Source organism: Microtus ochrogaster, unplaced genomic scaffold (genome assembly GCF_000317375.1).
Source record: "Microtus ochrogaster isolate Prairie Vole_2 unplaced genomic scaffold, MicOch1.0 UNK98, whole genome shotgun sequence".
Taxonomy (NCBI): Eukaryota; Metazoa; Chordata; class Mammalia; order Rodentia; family Cricetidae; genus Microtus; species Microtus ochrogaster.
Genome location: NW_004949196.1, coordinates 316,261 through 340,819, shown reverse-complemented (window position 1 = coordinate 340,819; position 24,559 = coordinate 316,261). Strand labels below are relative to the sequence as shown.

Genomic DNA, 24,559 nt, shown 5'->3' with positions numbered 1-24,559 from the left:
TAGGCTTAGAATTTTCTTATTTAGACAAAAGGGGGAGGTATTGTGGAAACTCCTTTAGCCAATAGCCTTTAAGATACCAGATCACATGAGTGTGGACTCATATACTATAAATGCAGCTGTAAAACTTGTGCACACTCTCTCTTCTGGCTGCCGGATTTGGTTGCTATTCCCATTTGTGCAGAGGATGGCAATCTGTGAGTCTTCTCACTTCTTGTATAAAAACCCTTATGTGGTGGCCACAGCTGGAGCCTGGATCCTCTGAACGGAGACTCTCGTGTGGGTTTTCACAAGATGGTCAGTGAATTCCTGATAAGGAGACTTGGTGAACACAGTCTCTTTCCAGAGGTCGGGGGTCATCAAAGGTGGCCTTGGCAAAGTTGCCCAGAGTGGCAGTGCAGCCACTGGCTGATGTGTAGCAGTCATCAATACCAGCCATCATCAGTAGCTTCTTGGGCACAGGAGCGGAGACTATGCCAGTGCCTCTGGGGGCAGGGATGAGGCACACCAGCACAGAACCACAGCGGCCTGTCACTTTGCACGGAACAGTGTGGGGCTTGTCAATCTTGTTCCCCCAGTAGCCTCTCCGCACAGGGACAATGGAAAGCTTGGCCAAGATGATGGCCCCTCAGATGGCAGTGGCCACCTCCTTGGAGCACTTGACACCAAGACCATTATAGTCCCCAATAGCAACAAAAGCCTTGAACCTGGTCCGCTGGCCTGCCCTAGTCTGCTTCTGCACAGGCATGATCTTCAGAACCTCATCCTTTAGGGAAGCTCCCAGGAAAAAGTCAATAATCTCGGACTCCTTAATGGGCCGGGCGAACAGGTAGCTCTCCTCTAGGGACTTGGTTTTCATGTCCTTAACCAGGTGGCCCAGCTTAGTGATGGGAATCCACTCCTTGTCATCAGAATTACCTCTGCAAGCCCCCCACGAACATGGCCCCTAAGACCGCTGCCGAATCCTCCGTGGAAGCTGCCACAGCCTCCTAATCCTGGGCCCCCAGGTCCTCCGGGCCCTCTGCTGTATGGGCACCACCCGCCATTTAGTGTTTTCTAGAAGAAGAAGTTAAATAACCCTTTATTATACTCAATTTTGAGCTAGTGTGGGATTTCTTTTTTTGTGTTCATCTTCACACACTCATTTGCCAAATTTAATTTCCTTTTTATTGATTTTATTGAGCTATACATTTTTCTCAGCTCCCCTCCCTTCTTTTCCCCTCCCCTTCAACCCTCTCCCATGGCTCCCATGCTCCCAATTTACTCAAGAAATCTTGATTTTTTTTTCTACTTCCCCAAATTTAATTTCTTTGAGTACCCTTTGGGTTATTTTCTGTAATTAGTATAGTTTAGTTGTACAAAGAACAAGTAGGACATTTCCTTATAATTTCCTTGTCTTGTTGCCAAGTGATGAAAAAAATCTATTTTTCAAACACTTGCAATTGCCTTGTTTCTTGTGAATTCTGAAGTTCCTAGCATATTTCCTACCAATAGTTGATCAGTTTCATCATTACCTTGTGCTAGAGGGCTGTGTAGACCCATATGGGATCTAGACTGTGTTATATGTAAAGGATGATTTATACTTCTGATTATTTCTTGTAACTGGATAAGAAAATAAATTCTGTATCGTCTAGAATAAATTCAGCAATTTCAATATGTAAAACTACTCTTTCTGCATATTGAGAATTGGTAAGTATATTAAGAGGTTTGAGGGCTGGAGAGATGGCTCAGAGGTTAAGAGCATTGCCTGCTCTTCCAAAGGTCCTGAGTTCAATTCCCAGCAACCACATGGTGGCTCACAGCCATCTGTAATGGAGTCTGGTGCCCTCTTCTGGCATGCAGGCATACACACAGACAGAATATTGTATACATAATAAATAAATAAAAATATTAAAAAATTATTTTAAAAAAAGAGGTTTGAAAAATCTAATAATACCATGAGAATAGCATGTAATTCTAACTTTTATACAGACTCATAAGGGCTTTGAGCCACTTTACACAAATTTCCTGATTTGTAATCTGCTTTTCCTGATTTATTTGCATCAGTATAGTGTAGTAAGGAGCAGGGCCCCTTGTTCCGGCTGCCCGGCTATCTTATACCCAAAATAATCACACAGAAATTGTATTAATTAAAATCACTGCCTGGCCCATTATGTCTAGCCTCTTATTGGCTAACTCTCACATATTAGTTTAACCCATCTCATTAATGTGTATCGTCACTTGACTGTGGCTTACCAGCATGAATCTAACCAGCATCCATCTTGGGCAGGAGAATCATGGCGTCTACCACACTGTCCTTCTTCCCAGAATTCTGTTCTGTCTTCCCTGCCTACCTGAGTTCCTCCCTATCAACTAGGCCAAGGCTTCTTTAAAGACCAATGAAAGCAACACAAATGCAGAAGGACCTCCTACACCAGTACAGAATGTAGGGGCTCTGGTTATTGGTGTGTCCTGTACAATGTGTGGAAGGATCCAGTTAGTTCTCTTTATAAAGCCAAAGTCTCTTGCTTTTTGGATATTTGTTGTTAATCTCTCCAAAAAAGTTACTGCAAGCTCTTTGCCAATGTTCATTTTCTGCCCATAAAGAGGAAATTCCTGTACAATTTCAGGTATATTCCTGCTAATTGATAGAGTCTCAATTTTATTTCTAGAATCACCACAGAAAACCTAAAAGCTCAACATTTATGTACTGAAGAGGCCAATTTGAATGCCAAGACTCTGCAAATATTGTTACATCTACCCCTGTGTCTACAAGACCTTCAATTACAATGTCCTTTTTACATATTTTTAAGGTTTATCTCTGATTATTTATAGGCATTTGCCAAAATATTTGCTTTATGATTTCTCCTGAGGGGCTGGAGAGATGGCTCAGAGGTTAAGAGCACTGACTGCTCTTCCAGAGGTCCTGAGTTCAATTCCTAGCAACCACATGGTGGCTCACAGCCATCTATAGTGAGATCTGGTGCCCTCTTCTGGCATGCAAGCATACATGGAAGGAATGTTGTATACATAAGAAATAAATAAATCTTTAAAAAAAAAAAAAAGAAGAGAGATGATTTCTCCTGAAATGTATGTTCCATCATCCAGAGCAGTATGTGTTTTGCTTTTGTTTTTTGTTTTTTACAACAGGCATTAGGTCTTCTAATTGCTCTGGGGAGAAGTTGCCCCCACGGTGATAGGGAATGACTGAACCAAATTTGATATGGAGGCCTGTGAGAGGCCCCCAAGGCATTTCCTGATGGCAAAGGGTTACCTTGTCTGTCCCTTGTTGATCTGCATTCATTGGTCCAATGTCGGTCTTTGTTGCACCTTCTGCATACTCCAGAAGGCAAGGGCCTTCTGTTAGGATTAGAAGAAACATTGTTTCTAGGAAGGCCCTGTCTACAATCCCTTTTTAGGTGACCTTGTATGCCACAATGAAAACACATGACATTTTTTCTTCAAGCCTCTGGAAATCACCTGTCCTGTCCAATTATCATCATGGTTATGACATTCAATATTGACTGTAAACTGGATCCATTCCTCTTTGGATGCTGATCTTGCCTTTAAAGGCTTAATTATCCTCTTGTATTGTGAATTAGCATTTTAAAAATCCAGAGATTCAATTATTATTCGTCTAGTTTCTGAATTTTGTATCATTCTATTTACAACAGAAGTCAATCTTTGTAAAAAACAAAAACAAACAGTGATAGTTTACTTTTAGCTTGTAAATGACTCATTTCTCTTTCTGTCTTCTTCAGTTCTGTTCCAAGCATTCAAAGCTGCTTCATGGCATAAAGGCAAGGTGTGGTCATCATACAGAGACTGTCTTTGTACATCAGGATCATTTGCCTCACCAAGAAGTTGGTCTTGGGACATTTCAATACCCCTATCCCTACTTTGGTGATCAATGGTCCTAGCCTTATCTTTCCACCAGGTCCTCCACTAGGCTCCAATACTGCTGTAACAAAATCTTTCCAGTCTTGTGGGACAATTCTGTTACTAGTTGACCATGAATTTAACATCAGTTTCACAAAATATGAATGCATGCCATATGGGACTCTCACGTCTTTAAATCTCCTCAAAACTAACTTTTCCACTCAGCTTTTACACAGCCTTGGGGATTCTTGTCATTTTGCAGTTGTTCCTATAAGGCAGCTGGGTAAATAAAGGTCGCTTGTTTGAAAACCTTGGGCTGTTCCTAATTTTATAATGTAGTGGTGAGGTTGGTTCTCCTTTAAATTCCTCTGTCTTTGTCTGAATATCTCTATTATCTGTTTTAGTAACTTTTTCTAAGGTCTGTATCTTGGCACTCTGTGGTAACTCACAAGTGACTCAGTTTCCATCTGGAGTCCATTCGGGTTCTATAGCCATTTAAGTTCAAGCTTGCCTGCTCTGCTTGTATCCTTGTATCTCTCCAGTATCCTTGAGGGCGGTGAGAAAGTTCTGAATAAGCCCATGGGAAAGAGCATTTTGCCCATGAGAAAAGAACACGCTATCCAGTAGAAAGAATACTGCTGATGCCAAACCTTAGGGCACATCCAAATAGAAGAAACTGCTTGAGCAAGGACAGGAATGGTCTTGTGGTCAGATACTGACTTACTGTGCTGTGCTGTGTTCTGTTTTTGTATATAAGCAGGCTGTGAAATAAACTTGGGGCTGTCCAGAGTAAGCTGGCAGTCTCCTGAATCTATCTGACCTGTGTTTTCTGCCTCAGCTTCTCTCAATCTAACATTTCTTTAGCCTCAGCGCCCCCTTCTAGGAGCCCTGGCTGACTTTGTTGGGGCAGGCTCCAACATCGCTCCTAGCCACCAACTTTTTTAGGGATAAAATAAGAATTACAAAACCAATTAATGTTTCAATTGACATTTTGTGAATCCTATTTTAAGTTCATTTCCCCCTCATCTATCGTGGAATCATACAGAGACCTCCATCGTTATAGTGCTTTCCATTTTTTAATGTGGGGGGAAACTCTCTTCTTTTCAAAAAACTAATCCCCCCTTTAAAAATTCCCAATTGTCAGGGGGCTGGAGAGATGGCTCAGCAGTTAGAGCACTGCCTCTTACTCCAGAGGACCTGGGTTAAATTCCTGCACCTACATGGCAGCTTACGGCTGTCTGCAACAACAGGTTCTGGGAGATCTGACACCTTCACACCAATGTACATAAAATAAAGTTAAATAAATTTAAAAAATTTCCCCATTGTCTTACCAAATCTGCTGACAACGATGGTGCTGAGTGAGGCTGACTGCGGTCTGACAGGGAACACAGGTGGTGCAGCTGCTAGCGTGTACTGTGAGCCGATGTGTGCAGTTTCCCCCACTGTGGAAGCCTGAGTAGGTGTCAAGGCAGATACCTAGTACAGCAAAAACCCAAAGAGGGGTTCCAGGGCAGGCCTGAAACCCATGGAGGGAGTGAACCCAGTGGGCAGGGGCTGACTCTGGTAGTGTTTGGAGCCCAAGTGCCTGTGGAGATTGCTGTAGAAGAAAAGGAAAACCCAGCCATTGGTGCATTGACTCTGGGGTGCTGCTCCTGTGTGCAGCTTTGGTCTGCCTGTGCCGGTGGCTGCAAAGCCACTAGCAAGCGGCTATTTTATGAATCTGTGCCCCAGAAGTCAGATGCCAAACAAAGAGTAAATCTAATTAATCTTATCACTAAAAGCCTGAGGGATCAGAGAAGCTGTGGAGAAGCCACCGGTGGCTTCCTACCTCTTCCATTCCTCCATCCCAAAGGACCAAGATCCTGTCTCTGCTCCACCTTATCACTTTTGTCTCCTCTCTGTACAGACCTCCAGCCCTCTATGGCTAACTAGTGGCTAGCTCTGCCCTCTGACTCCAAGCAAGTTTTTTTTGTTTTGTTTTGTTTTGTTTTTCGCGACAGGGTTTCTCTGTGGCTTTGAAGCCTGTCCTGGAACTAGCTCGGTAGACCAGGCTGGTCTCGAACTCACAGAGATCCGCCTGCCTCTGCCTCCCGAGTGCTGGGATTAAAGGCGTGCGCCACCATCGCCCGGCTTCCAAGCAAGTTTTATTTGTCAGAACACAATGAAAGTATCACACACACACACACAGAGATATGTACACAGACATACACATAGACACAGACAGACAGACACACATACACACATAGACGCACACACAGACACACAGACATACACACACACACAGACACCAATATCCACAAATAGTTTAACTAATTACCCAGGTATGGAGCACACCTTTAATCCCAGCACTCAGGGGGCAGAGGCAGGGCAACAAGATGAAATCCTGTCTCAAAAATCAATAAGTAACAACAAATATTCAAGAACTGGAGAGATGGCTCAGCAGTTAAGAACACTGGCTGTTCTCCCAGAAGACCCAGGTTCAATTCCCAGCACCCACCTGACAGCTCACACCTGTCTGTATCTCCAGTCCCAGGGGACCTGAAGCTCTTTGGGCTCCTTGACTTTTACCCATTCCCACCCCGTCCCATGCACACAGTTCTAGGGATGGAGCCCAGGGCCTTGGTGCTACTGGGTGGTCTTCCTTGAGGACCCCCCCCCCAGGTTCCTTTCCCTGGTTATTCAGAGACAGGCTAGCCTACATCGTCCAATCTTCCCACAGGACGTCAAGTGTCTGTGGTGCTGGAGGTGACCCAGGCTTCACACAGGTTCTAAGATGCTGGGCCAGGTCTCTGCACGCTGACCTCTAGTCAAAGTTCAGCAGTTGCTTTTTTTTTTTTTTTGCAAGTATTTCTTAAATTCCCCCACTTTGATGTTTTTTTTTTTTTTTTTTTTTTTGTTTTTTTTTTTTTTACATCAAACAATTGCCTTGCTGGACTCTAGTGATGAGTCAGTGTTCAGGGTCAGAGAACCGAGGTCCCTAGGGCACACTCAGCAACACACAGAAAAGTCATCGCATGGCAGTGATCAGAGACGCCACTAGCCATGGCACCATGCACAGCACACCTCCCAGCACGCATTTAACTAAGCTCAACTGCCAGCAGCTTTTGGATGGATTGTGGAACTGGCTTCAGACTGCAAGAGGAACTTGGGTTTTATACATGCGCAAGACCCTGGTTTCACACCCAGCACTGGGTTTTAGTGTCGTGCTTGGAGAAGATGTGTCAAGTTTGAATTCTACCACGAGGCTGGAGAGCACCCCTCGGCTTCAGCATTCACCATCCCAGCCCCAGCCCCAGCTGTATCTCATCCTGGTTAGGCAGTCTCACTGGCACAGTTGTTGAGCTCTGCTCACAGTGGCCACCGCCGCCAGCATCAACAACAGCATCTTGCCTACTCGTCCGCAGCTAACACCGGTTTTCCAACTGCCAAGGAGCTCGAGGAAGAGTCTGAACATGCGCACTGAACTTAAGGGTAGGCCATTTCGCGCGCACCTGGTGTGAAGGCCCCATCAGGATCTTTTGGACGTGCGCAACAAAATCCCCGAAAAAGGCCCAATGGGTCTACGCAGAGGCAAGTGGAAGGAGAGAGCATGAGCAATATGGAGGAAGAGCATGCACATTTTGAATACTCAGGCTACCAGCTCCGTAAGTCAGATTCGTGAGCATGCATGAATGAATTTGAGGAAGTCTGTATAGAATGTGCATTCCAACAGGCAGTGGTGCAACCAGGGCTTTGGGCATGCATAAATTCTACCAGCTGCTTTACAGAGCTTGAGTATGCGCACGGGGTAGCTTGGGATGCTCCCTAGAAGCTTCAGTGTTTTCGTAAGTGCCCTGTGGATGTCTGTCCACACAGGCGTCGTCAGGCATGCATGCGTGTGCAAGGCCTGCCATGTGCCAACTAGAAAGAGAGGCCAAATCTCTCCACAGGTGAAGATGGTGGAACCCGTTGTTGTGTATCACCAGTGCACAAGAATAAGAAGTTTCTAGTTCCAGGACAGGCACCAAAAACTACAGAGAAACCCTGTCTCGAAAATAAAAACAAAAAAAAACAAAAAACAAAAACAAAAAAAAAAAAACCACAAGTTTTAAAGCAGGGGTGCTCTGTACCAGTCTCATCCCACCCTACCCCTTCAAGACTCTGGTCCCCACCTTTCAAAGCCCCGCCCTTTGAGTCGTCCTTCGATCCCTCCCCTGCTTCCAGTTCCTCCAAGCCCCGCCCCGTATGGCGTTCGTCATCGGGACCACACACCACTTCCGCCTTCTCCTAGTCATTCTTCCTCCGGGGTTCTAAGGTGCGTTTGCCTTTTTGTCCACCTCCTCCAAAACAGCTCTCTAGAACGGCCTCCGTCGAGCTCGGACAACTGCAGGCCCCGCCCCCTCCGTGGACCACGCCCACTTTCCCCAAGCCCGGCTCCCAGCCTGAAGCACGCTCACGTCGTCACGTGCGCAGCCACCGGACGCACAGAGATGACGTGAGCGCGGTGCGCCTTCAGTATGGCCGTTCCATGGCGGCGAGCACAGGCTACGTGCGGCTGTGGGCCGCTGCGCGGTGCTGGGCTCTGCGGCGGCCGCTGCTGGCCGTCACTGGAGGCCGCGTCCCGAGTGCGTCCGGGTCGTGGTTGCGCCGAGGCCGGCGGGTCTGCGACACATCGGCTCCCTGGGCGCTCGGCGGCCGCGTCACCGCGGGCGCGGGTCAGTGGCGGGGACTGTGGGACGCGGGCGGCCGCGGCGGCGGCAGCGACGAGACCTCCGAGGGCGGCGCGGAGGACGGGGCCGCGGCGGGCGGCGGGGACGGTCCGGTCGTCACGGCTCTCGCGCCCATGACCGTCCCGGATGTGTTTCCACACCTGCCGCTCATCGCCATCACCCGCAACCCGGTATTCCCGCGCTTTATCAAGATCGTGGAGGTAAAGAGAGCGCCGCGCCCGGCCCTCACCATTCGGGAGTCTGAGGCAGGAGGATGCCAGAGTCCTTGGTGGCTCTTTTGGACATTCTCCCCTATTCGGTTCCTTCAGTACCTGAGACAGTGTGGGCTTGGGTCCGTGAATCTAGGACCCTCGGTGATAGAAATCCCAGGCCGACTAGCAGCAGACTACAGTTCTTTTCCTCTCATCTTGGCGAACATTTTGTACCACCTTCTGAGCCTCCCTTGTGCAATCGTCTGTTGTTTATTGAGAGAGTCTATATATCTTCTGTCTTGAGACAGGGTCTCGTGTAGCCCAAGCCAGCAAGTGTCTTAAGTTTTTACTCCCTTAGTTACTTTGTATTACGCACAGTTATGAGATACAAAGTTTCAGGCCTTGGGGCCTTTTTTCTAGGAGTAGGAGAAAGCGGGAATGACTGACGTTTGAGAGGCATACCAAAGGAAGAAGAAAAGGACAGCATTTCAGCAGTGTCCCTGACATCCACCTCATATCCACGCTGAAGAAGAAAGTAAGAACAGCCTTTACCTAAGGGAGAAAATTCCAGTGCAGGAAGCTGATCCCAGCTGAGCCTTGAGGCAGGGAGAGAGAACAGGATGATGAAATCACCCGAAAGCAGAGACATTTAAAAGTAGAGAATTTCCTAATCAGCTGCCTACCCCCACTGCCTTTATGTTTTATTTTTCTCCTTTTAAACTTGGAAATCAGAGTCCAGGGAGGACAGTGGTTATCAGTTAACCTAGTACCAAGGTCATACAATGAGTCATTGCCATATCCACCCCACAAACTCCCCTCAGCAGCGTAGATGTGGGGAGGCTCAGAGGCCGCTCCTCCATCTACCTCTCCCATGTTTCCCATCATTTATGTTGCCTGTTTGGTAGGACACACACCTTCCAGCCAACCCTGTAAGGTGACGGTGGCACCGTTACCTATCTGCAGGTTGCTCCCGATGGCCTTTTTTCCCCTCATCTGGAAAATGGATATAAAGACTCTCCTCTCTCCAAGTCGGGGAGCTGCAGTGGAAGTCACGCATAGGCCTGTGTGTGCCGGCTTTTTTGTTTTGGTTGAGGCAGGCTCTCATGTGTCCTAGGCTAACCTCAAACTTGCTATATAGTTGAAGTTGGCCTTGAGCCCCAGGTCCTTCGGCCTCTCCACCACCCCAGCTCTGGGGTCACAGGTGTCCTCATAGTCCCGAGTGACTGAGTAATGAGCCTCTGTGGTTTGCCGCTTGGAGGCAGTCCCAGACACAGTTCCTGTGACCCTTGTAGGACTAGCCATGCCTGGAAGGTTCTGATCCTGCAGAACTGCCCTGGAGGCCCCTTCTGGATTTCCTTTACTCCTCGGCTTCTGGGAGCAGAGCAAAGAGACATTTCTTCTGTCCACCACACACAGCTAAGCCATCAAGGGCACGCATGGCCTTGAGACCCTGGCACGTGGCTTTCTAATGTCATCACCTTATAGATGACCAGCCAGCAGTTTCCATCAGAGAACTACAGCGGGCTCCTGGGAGCAAGACTCTGCTTTCACGTCTGCAGCTGCCAGGCTTAAGGGCTCTCCTCAGCTGGGGATTGTACAGGGGTGGCTCAGGCTGCCGGGGTTCTGGGTACAATGCTCACTTAGTGTGCGTGAGGTGATGGCCCCAGCGTCACACAAACAACGTGTCACCCCAGTGCTCAGGTGAAAAGAGGAGCATCGGTGGCTCAGAGTTACTCTTGGCTACATGAGCCACTGTTTTAGTTACCATCTATTGCTGTGAGGAGACACCGTGACCAAGGCTTGCTTACGTTTAATGCGGTAGTTTGTGAGCATCACTGTGGCGAAGGTGTTGGCAGACAGGCATGGCATTGTAACTGTTCTTCTTAAAAAAAAGTAATAAAGGCAGGGGTGTTCTTCTTGAACACGGGGCACAGGACAGACACACACGGCAGAACAAACACAGACACGACATGGCGGCTCCCACGTGGGTCCACTTTAATGGGGGAGGGGAACACAGAAGGGCGGGGAGGGACGTGCGGGACACATGAGGAAAGGCAAACGAGAGAGAGAGCCTCGTGTGGCCCTGCCTTTTAACGGGGAGCGCAAGGGTGTCTGGGAAGGATGTCCCATACCTGCGCACAGGTGTGCGCACAGGTATCCATAGTCCAGGAGGAGTCTGGGAGTTGTAGTTTTCCAAAAGAACAACAGTAACTGTGACCGAGAACTTGCTTCTGATCCACAAGTTGCAGGCAGAAAGAGCCTGGCATGGGCTTTTGAAACCTCAAAGCCTACCCCCAGTGGCAGACAGCCAACAAAGGCCACACCTCCCAAGCCTTCCTAAACAATTCCTATGACTGATACCAAACATTCAAATATATGAGCCTGTGGAGCTATTCTCATTCAAATACCACAGACCCTATCTCAAACAACAACACCCACCTAAACTGGAAGTGGGTGGTGCTGACTCTCTAATCCCTGCACAGTGGAGGGTGGATTAGGGTTGGCGTGAGTTCAAGCCAACCTGTGCTCCATAGGGAGACCCTGTCTCAGACAAGCAAGAGCCCCACACAGATGAAGGGTGTTGGGACCCCCCTCCCCAGCCTTGCTATATCAGAAACTTGTCCCAGTAAATCCTGAACTAAAGCAAGAGGATCACCTTGAGTTCCAAATTAGTGTCAGCTCTGTGGTGCGCGCTAAACTACGGAGCGCCGGTGGGGCAACGGCTCAGGTGACAGGTGTGTGTGTTTGCACTGAGTTTATGTGTGTGTGTGAGTATTTGCATATATAGGCACGTGTGTGCTTAGTGCCCGTGGAGTTCAAAAGATTCAAAAGAGTGTCAGGTTCCTTGAAACTTGAGTCAAGGATGGTTGGGAACCTCTGTGTGGTTCTGAGAATTGAGCTCAAGCCGTCTACAGGAACAAGTGCTCCTAACGGCCAAGCCACCCGTCCAGCCCCACTGCTTCTGTTTTTTGTTGGAATGGTCTCTCTGCAGCCCTGGCTGTCCTGGACCTCGCGCTGTAGACTAGACTGGCCTCGAACTCAGAAAGGTCTCCCTGTCTCTGCTGGGCACCTTGACAGCTGCTAAGGGGTGGGAGGAGTCAGTCACTGAAATTAGAGTAACTAGGAAGTGGTGTTCAAGGCTGGAAGGAAGCCACCTCAGACTCCAGGGCCTCCTGCCTCAGCTCACTCCATGTGTGACGGTGGAGCTGTGGCTTTGCAGTAAGCATTTTTGCCAGTGGCCGTGACTGGTGCCTCACTCATTCTCCTGCAGGTTAAAAATAAGAAGCTGGTTGAGCTCCTGAGGAGGAAAGTCCGCCTGGCGCAGCCCTATGTTGGTGTCTTCCTGAAGAGAGATGACAAGTAAGTTTTTCCTGCATGAGACTGTTGTTTGAACTTTTCAAATTGAGCTAAAAGGATCCAAGGACAAGACCAAGAGCCAAAAACACTGCCATTTTAGTCTAAGCCAAAGGCTTGGCTTTAGAGTCCCCCAGGGAGGGGCTGGGCCATGGCTTAGTCAGGAGCATTTACCTAGCACATGAAAGACCCTTTCCCAATGCTGTAGACGTGAACTCTTAAAATCGGGATCTCAGGACACCCACCCATGAATCTAGTTCTTAACCTCAGAGTGGGAACTGTAACAGGGGAGAGGAGTTAGTGAGGTGCTCCACCCAGGAAGGACTACTGCTGAGCTGTCCATCACCCTTGAAGGAGCAGGCAGGTGCTTCTGTCTCTCGTAACTCCTACCCAAGTCGCCCCACCGCACACAGTGCTGTGGCGCCGCCAATGTGTCTTTGTGTTGTCTCCCTCAGCAATGAGTCGGATGTGGTAGAGAGCCTGGATGAAATCTACCACACGGGAACATTCGCTCAGATCCATGAGATGCAGGACCTTGGAGACAAGCTACGCATGATCGTCACAGGCCACAGAAGGTACGGGGTCACAGTCAGGGTGAGATAAGATGTGCCCTTCAGCGTGCACAGAAGTGATTGTGGTCAACAGCTCTCCCTGACTCAGACGGTTGCAAGCATTTAACACCACTGGTGAAGAGAAAGTGCCCAAGACCATAGCATTTTGTCCCTTGGTGCCGCTCCAAGAAGCCCAGAGGTCTCGAGTGCCGTGTTTTTGTTAGTGAGCCCCAGTATTTGCGATGCTTTTCAGTTTGCCTTGTTTTGTTGGATTTTCCCATTTTTTGAAAACCCTAGGGCCACAGGGCCTTTGAACACACAGCTCTGTCCTGGCTCCACCTGGGCTCATCGGTCTGCCTGCTCGCAGGATTCACATCAGCCGGCAGCTGGAGGTGGAGCCCGAGGGGCCAGAGCCAGAGTCCGAGAACAAGCAGAAGTCCCGGAGGAAGCTGAAGCGAGGCAAGAAGGAGGCCGAGGATGAGTCGGCCAAGCCTCAGCTGGAGCTGCTGCCTGAGGCCTCTACCGACACCCCCAAAGAGGTGCTCATGGTGGAGGTTGAGAACGTGGCCCATGAAGACTTCCAGGTCACAGAGGAGGTGAAGGTAAGCCATTTGCCATGCTGTGGGCCTTGAGCAGCAGTCCCCTGAAATGACATGCACAGACAGTGGGGTGGGTGCAGGACTGCACTGGCCCATTGTTGTTCGTAGAGAAGGCGGGATTTGAACTCATGCCACCCCAGCTCAGTCTTCCAACGCTCTGTAGAGCACCCACCTGTTACTCCCTCACAGCTCAGGAGCTGTTCATGAATCAGGGAATAAGTGAGCTATGGCCATTCTGACCCCAAACTGAAGCTTTCCTGCCTTCCTCAAGGTCCCCATGGGTAGGACAGTTAGATGACCCAAAGCCCGGAATGTGTTCTGAAGTTTGTGCAGTGCTGTCACTGCTGGCAGATGGGACTTCTGCGGCCTCTTCTAGGGACTGTGACTCCATTGGTTGTGGTTGATCAGAGCTATGGGCAAGATGCTCTGGGCTGAGCTCTGTGGGTGGATGCTGGAATTACTTGTGATGTCTGCTGTGGGCTGGGGCTGTGTGGAGAGAGGAGGCCTCTGGGCTGATGCTGGATTGTGGACTTCATGGGATTGTCGGTGGCCTGGGAGAATCATTCTGTTTAATGGAACATGTTTCAACTTAGAGCAATGTCTCCATGCTGGTGGCACTATGCCAGCCTTCCTGTTGAGATGTGCAGTGCCGTGGGCCTCAGAGACACAGCTGTGTGGGAAGGTGCACCCTTGTGTTGGTCTCCTCTACAAAGGGGAATTCATCTGGGGGTGTTGTCCTGCCTGGCTGTGATCTCAGTACTATGAGGCTGAGGCAGGAGAATGACTGGTGTTGGAGGCCAGCCTAGGTCATAGAGTAAGGCCCTGCCTCAACAACAGAAAGCAAAAGCCCTGGAAAACATGTGGAGTGGGGGCAGCAGCTCTGACCATCTGGAGCAGTGCTTGCTTGAGTCCCTGGTCTCCATGGGTGGGCCCTTGGATTCATTTTCTATAGTTCTTTGTTTTGTTTTTATGTCTACCCTTATGAGGGTAGAGTGCATAAGGAGGTCAGACAGGCTTGGGAGTCTAGGAGTTGGTTTTGTACCATATGGAACCCACGGGTGGCACTTGGGCCATCATGCTTGGTGGCCAGAGCCTTTATGCTCTGAGCCATCTCACTGGCCCCGGGTGTACTCCTGTTGTTGCTGATGACCTTGGTTTTTACTCTGTTGTCCTGGGGTGGTCCTGTGGGCTCCCCTTCTGCCGTCTTGTGACTGCCATGATGCTTGCTTGGCAGGCCCTGACTGCAGAGATTGTGAAGACCATTCGGGATATCATCGCCCTGAACCCTCTGTACAGGTCAGCGTTTGAGGGCCGGGGTGGGTGGGGACTACCACATGGTGCCCGCTCTCTGCCCCACTGCAGCACACTGGCAAAGCTAGCTGTCACTGAAGCTTGGCTGTGTGTGGTGGGGGAGGTGTCTAAGGCATGGCTTCTCTGTCCCTACAGGGAGTCAGTGTTGCAGATGATGCAGGCAGGCCAGCGTGTGGTGGACAACCCCATCTACCTAAGCGACATGGGTGCTGCGCTTACAGGGGCAGAGTCCCATGAGCTGCAGGATGTTCTGGAGGAGACCAATGTGAGTGTGCCATGTCAGGACAGAGTCCCCAGCTGGGGCTCACGTGGGTGCTTGTCCCATACCACCAGCACTACTGCTCCCAGACAACCCCACTGTCCCCTGTTGTTTCAGATCCTTAAGCGGCTCTACAAAGCCCTGTCACTCTTGAAAAAGGAGTTTGAGTTGAGCAAGCTTCAGCAACGCCTGGGCCGAGAGGTGATGGGAAGGGGAGGTGAAGGGATGTGTCCTGGCTCTAACTCTGATTTAGGGTTCTCTGTAAACAGGCTGACCCAGAACTTACACTAACACAGTCCCCTTGTCTCAGCCCCAGTGTGCTGGGACGTTAGGCATGTGCTCGTCTTCATTTGCTGTAGCAAAGGCTCCCTCCTGGAGTGGGCTGCAGCTCAGTGAACATAGCATAAGCCTGTTGTAGGAGGCCGCTCGTTCATCTCCCAGCTACCCAGACTCCTGAAATAACCACACAGAAACTATATTATTTAAGTCACTGCTTGGCCATAAACATAAACATATTGCTAGCTAGCTCTTATATCTAGAATTAATCCGTTCCCATTATTTTATGTTTTACCATGAAACTCGTGGCCTCCCTGCAAGGTTCCAGCTGGCAGCTCACATCTTTCCCCTCTGGTGGCTACATTGCATCTCACGACTCTACCTTCTTTCTTCCAGCATTCAGTTTAGTTTTCCCCACCTAGCTCTACTCTGCCCTATCTCAGGCCAAGCCAGCTTCTTTATTCATTAACCAACAAAGCAAACACATATCAACATATTAACAACTAAAGCTACACATATACAGAAGGACTTCCCACACCATAAGCCAGGCAAGATGACGGCAGGATGGTCAGGAATTCAGAGCCATCCTTAGCTATATAGGGAGTTTTGAGGCCAGTCTGGGCTACATGACCTGCTTCAAAATCAAAAACTAAGAAAATGCAGGTTTAACTCATGGGTAGTTTTGTGTGTGTGGTTGGCTGTGTCTGTTTGGCCATTACAGCAGATCCACACAGAAAGCAAGTCCATGTCTGGGTGCCCTGTGACACTCTATGTGGAAGTCTGTAAGGGAAGCATGCTGTACACCCAGCCCAGGGGATTCTGTGGAGGGTCCCTGCCCCGCCTTGCTCCAGCTCTGCCTGCCACAGGTGGAGGAGAAGATCAAGCAGACACACAGGAAGTACCTGCTGCAGGAGCAGCTGAAGATCATCAAGAAGGAACTGGGGCTGGAGAAGGATGACAAAGACGCTATCGAGGAGAAGTTCCGGGAGCGCCTCAAGGAGCTCATGGTCCCCAAGCATGTAATGGACGTGGTAGATGAGGAGCTGAGCAAGCTAGCCCTGCTGGACAACCACTCCTCTGAGTTCAAGTGAGTCCCCACTGCCATGGCTCCAGGCCACCCCTGCATGCTGTGCCACAAAATCCTGGGGTGGGCATTTTGCTGTGCAGGCTGCTGGGAATCTAAAAGGCCTCTGGGCCCAGGCCTGAGCTGTACGTGCCTGTGGCTGTGCTGGCTGCCTCTGGCTCTGCCTGCAGTGGCCCAGGAAGCAAGCATGTGGTGGACCAGCACAGTCTGAGCGCAGCCCAGCACTTTTGCTTCTGCCTGCTGATGCGGGTCCATGTCTAGACTCTCTTCCCCCGGGCTCAGTGGGTGGCACTGGTCCCTAGTGGTTCAGACAACTCCACATTGACTCATGTCAGTCTGAGCTGAAATCTTGGCATGAGGATGCTATACCCCTGAAGTACAGCCCTCCCTCTGGCTCACTGAGCGGGCCTGCCCTCAGCTTCTCCTCTGAGGCATACTCATCCCTGCTGCCCCTCAGTTGTTGTGTCCCTCATGGGTGGTGAACATCCTTCCTGTGGTCCCTGGGGCTGTTTACAGTGCTTTGTCCCTGCAGTGTCACCCGCAACTACCTGGACTGGCTGACATCCATCCCCTGGGGCCGGCAGAGTGATGAGAACCTTGACCTGGGTAGGGCCCAGGCTGTGCTGGAGGAGGACCACTACGGCATGGAGGACGTGAAGAAGCGCGTCCTGGTAAGTCCCACAGCACGCGCACCACCACTGCTGAGGGCAGGCTGCCTCCTTTTGTCTTTAAGTCCTTCCATCGGAAACCAATCAGCTACCCACTGGGGCTCAGGATGTCCCTAGTGGATGGGTGGCAGAAGCCTGGTGTACTAGGTTTTCAGTACCTAGGGGGCTCTGTGACAAGGTGTGATGTGGGCCAGGCTGTGGAGAAGGGACCCTTATGTGTGTGACACCTCTGAGCAGCCCCGGTGCCCTGCAGCCACAGCTCCCATTAGCCCAGCCTTACGTCTCATAGGCATTGGGAGGCATTGGGCCCTGACTCTGGAGGCCTGCACCTGTGCACTGAGTCTCCTTGGCCTCCACAGGAGTTCATCGCTGTGAGCCAGCTCCGAGGCTCCACCCAGGGCAAGATCCTATGCTTCCACGGGCCACCGGGTGTGGGCAAGACCAGCATTGCACGCTCCATCGCCCGTGCCCTCGGCCGTGAATACTTCCGTTTCAGTGTTGGTGGTATGACAGATGTGGCTGAAATCAAGGGGCACAGGTAGGTAGGCCAGGCCTGGCACCTACCTGACTGGACAAGCAGTGTGACCCAGGCCGCAGCCTGCTCCTGCTCACTGTGGGAAGATGGAGGTTTGCAATGGGCAGGGCAGAGTATTCCAGGCTAGGGTGAACAGAGGAAGAGGCAGGAGGTAGCTAGTTGTTGGCCGGTCTCAACTTTTTCAGGGTGGCCTTATTATGTAGCCTTTGCTGTCGTGGAGTTGGAACTCCCTATGTAGACCAGGTTGCCCTTGAATTCACAGATCCTCCTGCCTCCTTCTTCTGAGTCTAGGATTAAAGATGTATGCCACCACACCTGAAACTGTTTTTTTAAGGGCACCTAAATATGCATTCAGTGTGGAAGCCCTGAGGTGGGGGGCAGTCAGCTGCAGGAGCACAGGCGGCACAGGAGCCTGGCAGCCTTTTGAGTTAAGCACTGAGACCAAGCTGACATGAGTGACTGGTGGCAGAGCCAGGCGGCCTTTCCTAGGCCTATGGTTGCTCCAGGTCCCTAGCATAGGGCAGATCCAGTGTGGTTGGAAGAAGCTGAGAAGAAGCAGGCTTGGCGGGCAGAGGCAGGCAGGCTGTGCTGATGCCCGCCAATGAACAGTCAGGAGCTAGCTTGGCACGTGCCCCCTTTGCCAGCCTGGATATGTGATGCCCTTCCTTGGGAAACAAAAGTATCTTTTTTTTTTTTTTTTTTTTAGATTTTCGAGACAGGGTTTCTCTGTAGCTTTGGAGCCTGTCCTGGAACTAGCTCTTGTAGACCAGGCTGGCCTCGAACTCACAGAGATCCGCCTGCCTCTGCCTCCTGAGTGCTGGGAGTAAAGGCGTGCGCCACCACCGCCCGGCTGAAACAAAAGTATCTTGTCACAATAGTAAAGCACCCCTTTCTGCCCAAAACTCCCGGCAGTCCTTCAGGTCCTGCGCAGTCACAGCCACAGGGACCCCCTTGCTGCTTCTACTTAACCAGGCTCCGTCCCTCACAGCCTGCTCTAGCTTGTTTGCTCAGTGCCACCATCATCTTTCATGCCCTGCAGTGGCACTCTGCCACCCCTGCTCCCGAGCTCGCTCAGGCCCTTGTTTATCCTGTCCTGCCTGCCTTGCAGAGCATTGGGCCTGAGTGTGGCTTTCACGCTGCACCAGCTGTCCCTGTCAAGATTCAGCCTGGACGGCCATCCCCCACCTAATTCAGCTACTAAGGAAGTGGGCTGAGCATGACTGCAGGCTGGGCATATTGTCAGATACTGGCTGGAGGGAGAGCATTGGGGTGAACTGTGAGACCAAGAGCTGCCTCCAAGTGGGCCTCTGCTCGGCTTGCTGACCCACACCGAGTGTGGCCCCCCCCACAGGCGCACCTACGTTGGGGCCATGCCTGGGAAAATCATCCAGTGTTTGAAGAAGACCAAGACAGAGAACCCGCTGGTGCTGATTGATGAGGTGGGGCAGGCTCTGGGGACAGAAGGATCAGGCCATGCTAAGCCCAGCATGTGATGGGGGAAGGAGCTGGGCATGGTCCCATGGTCCTGCCTTCCTCACGCAGGTGGACAAGATTGGCCGAGGCTACCAAGGGGACCCATCATCAGCACTGCTGGAGTTGCTGGACCCTGAGCAGAACGCCAACTTCCTGGACCACTACCTGGATGTGCCTGTGGACCTGTCCAAGGTGAGTGCTGACTAATGTGCTCTGTGTAGGGGCTGCGGAAATTGGGTGCACCAGCTTCCAGCACTCTGTGCCCCTTGTCGCTAGGTGCTGTTCATCTGCACGGCCAATGTCACTGACACCATCCCAGAGCCACTGAGGGACCGCATGGAGATGATCAATGTGTCAGGCTATGTAGCACAGGAGAAGCTGGCCATTGCTGAGGTAGGTGGAGCCCGAGGGCTGGAGGGGCACAAGATCAGATCAGGTTCTCCGTTCCCAGTGCTTGTCAGGTGCTAGGCAGAGGTGGTCTCAGGCCACACTTACCCTCCAGGCAGGGCTGGGACCCCCACTATGGAGCTGTTCAGCCTTGGGTGTGTGGGAGCAGCATGGGACCCCGGGGTGCCTCACCCATATAGTGAATGGGGGCAGTAGGCATTGCTGACAGCTGCTCCCCCCACAGCGGTACCTGGTGCCACAGGCACGCGCCTTGTGCGGCCTGGACGAGAACAAGGCCCAGCTGTCTGCTGCGGTGCTCACTCTGCTCATCAAGCAGTACTGCAGGGAGAGTGGTGTTCGCAATCTGCAGAAGCAGGTGGAGAAGGTGAGTCCCTCCAGCTGCGTGCCTGCCACAGGCCCCTCAGCACAAGCCTCACCACACCTCCACTCTGCAGGTGCTGCGCAAAGCAGCCTACAAGATAGTCAGTGGGGAGGCGGAGATGGTGCAGGTGACGCCAGAGAACCTGCAGGACTTCGTGGGGAAACCCGTGTTCACCGTGGAGCGCATGTACGACATCACACCTGCTGGTGTGGTCATGGGCTTGGCCTGGACTGCCATGGGTGAGCGCCCCACGCCATGCTATTGCTGCTGCTTGGACTGACGGCACAAGTGTGTGCTGCCAGTGCAGAGAAGCAGGTCTTAGCACATAGTCCCCTCTGTCTCCTAGGAGGCTCCACTCTGTTCGTGGAGACGTCTTTGAGGAGGCCCTTGCTCAGGGGCAGCAGGGAGGACAAGGATGGCAGCCTAGAGGTGACAGGGCAGCTGGGGGATGTGATGAAGGAGAGCGCTCGCATCGCCTACACGTTTGCCCGTGCCTTCCTGATGGAGCAGGACCCGGACAATGACTTCCTGGTCACCTCTCACATCCACCTGCATGTTCCTGAGGTAGGAAGGACCCTGTCTGGTTGGCACCTTACCCCGAAACCCACCAGCAGCTCCTCTCACTGCCTGCCTCTCTGCAGGGTGCTACCCCTAAGGATGGCCCCAGCGCGGGCTGCACCATCGTGACAGCGCTCCTGTCCCTAGCCCTGGGTCAGCCTGTGCTGCAGAACTTGGCCATGACGGGGGAGGTCTCCCTCACCGGCAAAGTGTTGCCTGTGGGCGGCATCAAGGAGAAAACAATAGCGGTGAGTGCCCTGCCGCACCCGAGCCCTGGGTCACCTGGGGAGCTGAGTCAGGACCCTGCTGACTGACTGTCCCCACAGGCCAAGCGCGCAGGTGTGACCTGCATCGTCCTGCCGGCCGAGAACAGGAAGGACTTTTCAGACTTGGCCCCATTCATCACGGAGGGCCTGGAGGTGCACTTCGTGGAGCACTACCGCGACATCTTCCGCATCGCCTTTCCGCTGCGCGAGCAGCACCAGGCGCGGGCCGTGGAGCGGTGACCCGGGGACTGACTTTGTAATCATGGGGTGGCGGAGCCACGAGCAGAGCTGTAGAATCATGAATAAAAAGCCTATTTCCAGAGCCGAGTCACCGCGCAGCCGCGAACACACGCACGCACACACACGATCTGCGCCACAGCAACGTTTATTGAGAACGGGGAGGGAATCAGTCCTTCTTGGCCGCCGCCTTCCTCATGGCGGCCAGCACGTTGCTCAGCTCCTCCCGCTTCCTCTTGGCGCGTATGTGCGTGCCCACCTGTGTGTGTGTGTGGGGGGGGGAAGAGTCGCGTCACCCTGGGGCAACCGCAGCCAGGTCCGCCCCGCCCGCCGGCAGGCCCTCCGCGCCACCTACCCGCTTCTTGATGAACTTGAGCGCGCGCTTGTCCTTGGACACCTTGAGCAGCTCCATGGCGCGCCGCTCGTAGGGCGCGAAGCCGCACACCTCCCGGATCATGTCCCGCACGAACTTGGTGTGCTTTGTGAGGCGCTGCGGGGACCCGGGACGAGCTCAGCGGCGCGGCAGCCACCCCGCACGCACCCCGCACTACCCCGCGCCCCGGCCTCTCCTCCCCCGCCGCGGCCCCGGAGCCCGCACTCACCCCGCGTCGCCGGCTGTGCCTCGGCTGGCTTACGTTCTTCGTCACCTTGTGGCCCTTGTTGAGGCCCACGGCCATGGGGTAGCGCAGGGCCATGGCTGCGGGACGACACGGCGGCTGAGACCGGCCCCTCCGCCCGCCCGCCCGCCTCCCGACGCGCCCCGCGGCCCGGGAGCCCCGATGGCGGCGGATGCCCCTGACGAGCTCCACATACCTGCTCCTCTCCGATGGCGGCCGCGACAGGAAGGATGGCGCTGCGCGGAACCCTGGGATATCTGCTCCTCGATCGCCGCTGCGGCCAGAGAGGCAGACTCGCCGCGGGCGCCCTCTGGTGGCCGGAGGCTCCGCGGCCACTGTGAGCTTGTGCAGCCCGCTGGGCGAGCCCGGCTTTAGGCGGCTCGCGAAGACCGCGGAGGGCGGCTGTGCCTGCTGCCTTCGGTCTTCCTTTAGGCTGGGAGTTCGAACAGGAAACTCGCCTATTGCTAGCCGTTGAAGCGAGTTACTCTCTGACAGTAAAAAACAAACAAACAAAAAAACAGTTTAAAGTTTTTATTATTGGCTAGAGACATGGCGCAGAGGTTTAAGAGTACTTGATATCCTTCCAAAGGACATGGGTCCAATTCTCTTTTTGTTTGTTTGTTTTTGTTTTGTTTTGTTTTTCGAAGCAGGGTTTCTCTGTAGCTTTGGAGCCTGTTCTGGGACTAGCTCTAGTAGACCAGGCTGGCCTCGAACTCACAGAGATCCTCCTGCTGGGATTAAAGGCGTGGGCCACCACCGCCCGGCCTGGGACCAATTATAAGTATCCACAATGGCAAAAAAACAAACAAACAAAACTGGGCAGTGTTGGGAGACACTTGGGAGGCAGAGATAATCGGATCCCTGAGTTTGAGGTCAACCTGGCTTACAGAGTGAGTTCCAGGACAGCCAGGATAGCCAGGCCTACACATAAACCCTACCTCGAAGAAACAAACTAAATAAAAATAAATGATTTTCATACATAGGTGTTTTGCCTGCATGTGTGTCTGTGAACCATGTGGGTGCACATTCATTAGCCATTGCTGAACCAGCTCCCAGAGCTGAAGTCATTATTAAAAAACATCTATTTAGGGATTGGGAGAAGGCTAATCGACCGGACACTTGCGGAGGTTGGAGGTCAGTTTATGAGGGTCTGCTTGCTCTGGTCTACAAGGGCTCCGGAATCGAACCCAGGTCGTCTTACCACCCCCATAAGCACCCTTGGTGGAAGTTTTGCGTCCCCTGGTGGCCCGGGACTGTAACAGCGGGTAACCAAAGGTCTAGATTCAAAGGCTGTGTTGTGTCCCTCCTCTCTCGCCTTCCTCGCTCCCTTTTCACTTTGATGTGGGATCTCGCGGAGCCCAGGCTATCCCAAATACCTGGCTTCCCTGCTAGTGACAGGTATGCACCGCACCCATTTTATGTGGATCAAGTGCTCTGGCAGCTGAGGGGTACCCCAGCCTCTTCTCTGGGCTCACCCTCCCACACTCCACGCTCTGCCAGCCTGAGGAATTTGAATGACAGAATCCGGGCTGGGTCCAATCCTGCTGGTCCACAGTGGACGGATGAGTGGCTCCTGGCAGGTGTCATAGGTACCAGTGGCCACTCTGGGAGTCGAGATACTGGGCAAACTCTTGAATACAACGACTTGAAGGAATTAACTGCCACCACCTGAACCCTGCTGTGCAAATGGCTGCACTAACACTGGAGCGTGCAGAGAGCAAAGCTAGTCAGCGGAGCAGACCTCAGGCCGGAGTGGGAGGAGCTGACACGGAGGGGCGGGACCAGGGTGTAGTACAACCCCAAGATGGAGCCAAGGTGGGAGGGCGTGGTTGTCAGCTGAGGCCTGGGTACCAGGAGGGCCGGACCCTAGGGTGGCTGAACCCATCATCGCGGCTCAGGCGGGTCCAACGTGAGGAGGGGCGGGGCCTAGAATACAGACGCTGGAGGGCGGGAAGAAAATAGCAGCCGCCCAGGGGCGTGGCCAAGGTGGACGGGGGCGGGGCCTAGGGTACAAAATGCGAGCAAGCTTCAAGTTCAGAGAAGGCTGTAGAAGACATTCGAGATGCTCAGGGCTCCACCCTCCGGTGTCGCCTTATTTGCAGGTTCACTCCTGTTTCTGACTTCTGTGGGTTTCTGAGCAAGCACTACACCATAACACACTTCAAGGTACAAGGTCACTTTGCCAGGGAAGAAACAGATCTTCCCAGGATCACAAGGAAGTTGGAGGCCTCCGGGAGAGGCACTTCCCTTCCTGCCTGCATTTAGGATAGAGGGTCCCTGGTCAATCTGACCTGGCTCCCTTCTCTGCTTGGAACGCTTTTTTTTTTTTTTTTAATAATTTAATTCTTTCAATCCTCAGGTCCAAAGGTCAACTTCTAGGCACTACTGCCAACACACGCTACCTTGAGATGTTCTAGACTCTTCCTACCCACATCCTTTTACCTCTTAGTCAGAAATGCTGTTTTGCTTTTGTTCTGGGTGAAAGTGTCAGGATAGATTCTCCAGGTCGTGGGGGAACATTGGGCTTTAATCCCAGCACTGAGGAAGCCCAGGCAGGTGAATCTCTGTGAGTTCTAGGTCAGCCTATTCTACGTAATGAATTCCAGGACAGCTAGATACAAAGAAGAAGTAAAAAAAAAAAAAAAAAAAAAAAAAAAAAAAAAAAACCTGTGTTAAAAAACAAAATAAAAACCCTATGAAAATAAAAATGAAGGATCTGGGGGTCATGGATGTGTTTGGATGAGAATGGTCCCCATAGTCTCATATGTTTGAATACCTGGTCCCCAGTTGGAAGAACTGTTTAGGAAGGTGAGGAGGTGTAGCTCTATTGGGGGGTGACACTGGGGTGTGCTTTGAGGTTGCAAGAGCCCACACCATTCCCAGCATTCTCTCGTTCTCTTTGCCTCCTGCTTGTGAACAAGAAAGTAAGCTCTCAGCTGCTGCTCCAGCACCAGTCTGCCTGTTGCTTCGCTCCCTGCCAAGGTTAGGGACTCCCATGCTGAAACTGTGGAACCCAATAAACGCTTCATAGTTTTTAGTGCCTTGGCCATAGTGTGTTGTCATGGCAACTGAAAAGTAACTACAACAATGGATCTCTACAGAAAATGACACAGGTCTTTCTTTTTTAAAAATATTTTACTGCCGGGCGATGCTGAGGCACGCCTTTAATCCCAGCACTCGGGAGGCAGAGGCAGGCGGATCTCTGTGAGTTCGAGACCAGCCTGGTCTACAAGAGCTAGTTCCAGGA

At 51.9% G+C, this 24,559-nt stretch overlaps 2 protein-coding genes and 1 pseudogene across 2 annotated transcripts; 1 reads left to right on the top strand and 2 right to left on the bottom strand.

The window, feature by feature from the left end:
- Positions 1-210: 210 nt before the first annotated feature.
- LOC101999592 lies at positions 211-871 on the bottom strand (annotated as a pseudogene).
- Positions 872-8,338: 7,467 nt separating this feature from the next.
- Positions 8,339-20,775, top strand: Lonp1 (lon peptidase 1, mitochondrial). The gene is made up of 18 exons (XM_005371091.3): positions 8,339-8,764; positions 12,027-12,115; positions 12,565-12,684; positions 13,028-13,262; positions 14,494-14,555; positions 14,706-14,835; positions 14,947-15,030; positions 15,972-16,192; positions 16,722-16,860; positions 17,217-17,395; positions 18,744-18,831; positions 18,935-19,057; positions 19,142-19,258; positions 19,497-19,637; positions 19,708-19,873; positions 19,981-20,198; positions 20,276-20,440; positions 20,519-20,775. The coding sequence occupies exons 1-18, from the start codon at positions 8,363-8,365 to the stop codon at positions 20,696-20,698; spliced, it is 2,859 nt and encodes a 952-aa protein (XP_005371148.1). The 5' UTR covers positions 8,339-8,362; the 3' UTR covers positions 20,699-20,775.
- A 52-nt stretch (positions 20,776-20,827) lies between these two features.
- On the bottom strand, positions 20,828-21,571 carry Rpl36 (ribosomal protein L36). The gene is made up of 4 exons (XM_005371090.3): positions 21,509-21,571; positions 21,298-21,392; positions 21,051-21,185; positions 20,828-20,954 (listed from the first exon to the last, which is right to left on the bottom strand). The coding sequence occupies exons 2-4, from the start codon at positions 21,388-21,390 to the stop codon at positions 20,865-20,867; spliced, it is 318 nt and encodes a 105-aa protein (XP_005371147.1). The 5' UTR covers positions 21,391-21,392; positions 21,509-21,571; the 3' UTR covers positions 20,828-20,864.
- Between the last annotated feature and the right edge of the window lie 2,988 nt (positions 21,572-24,559).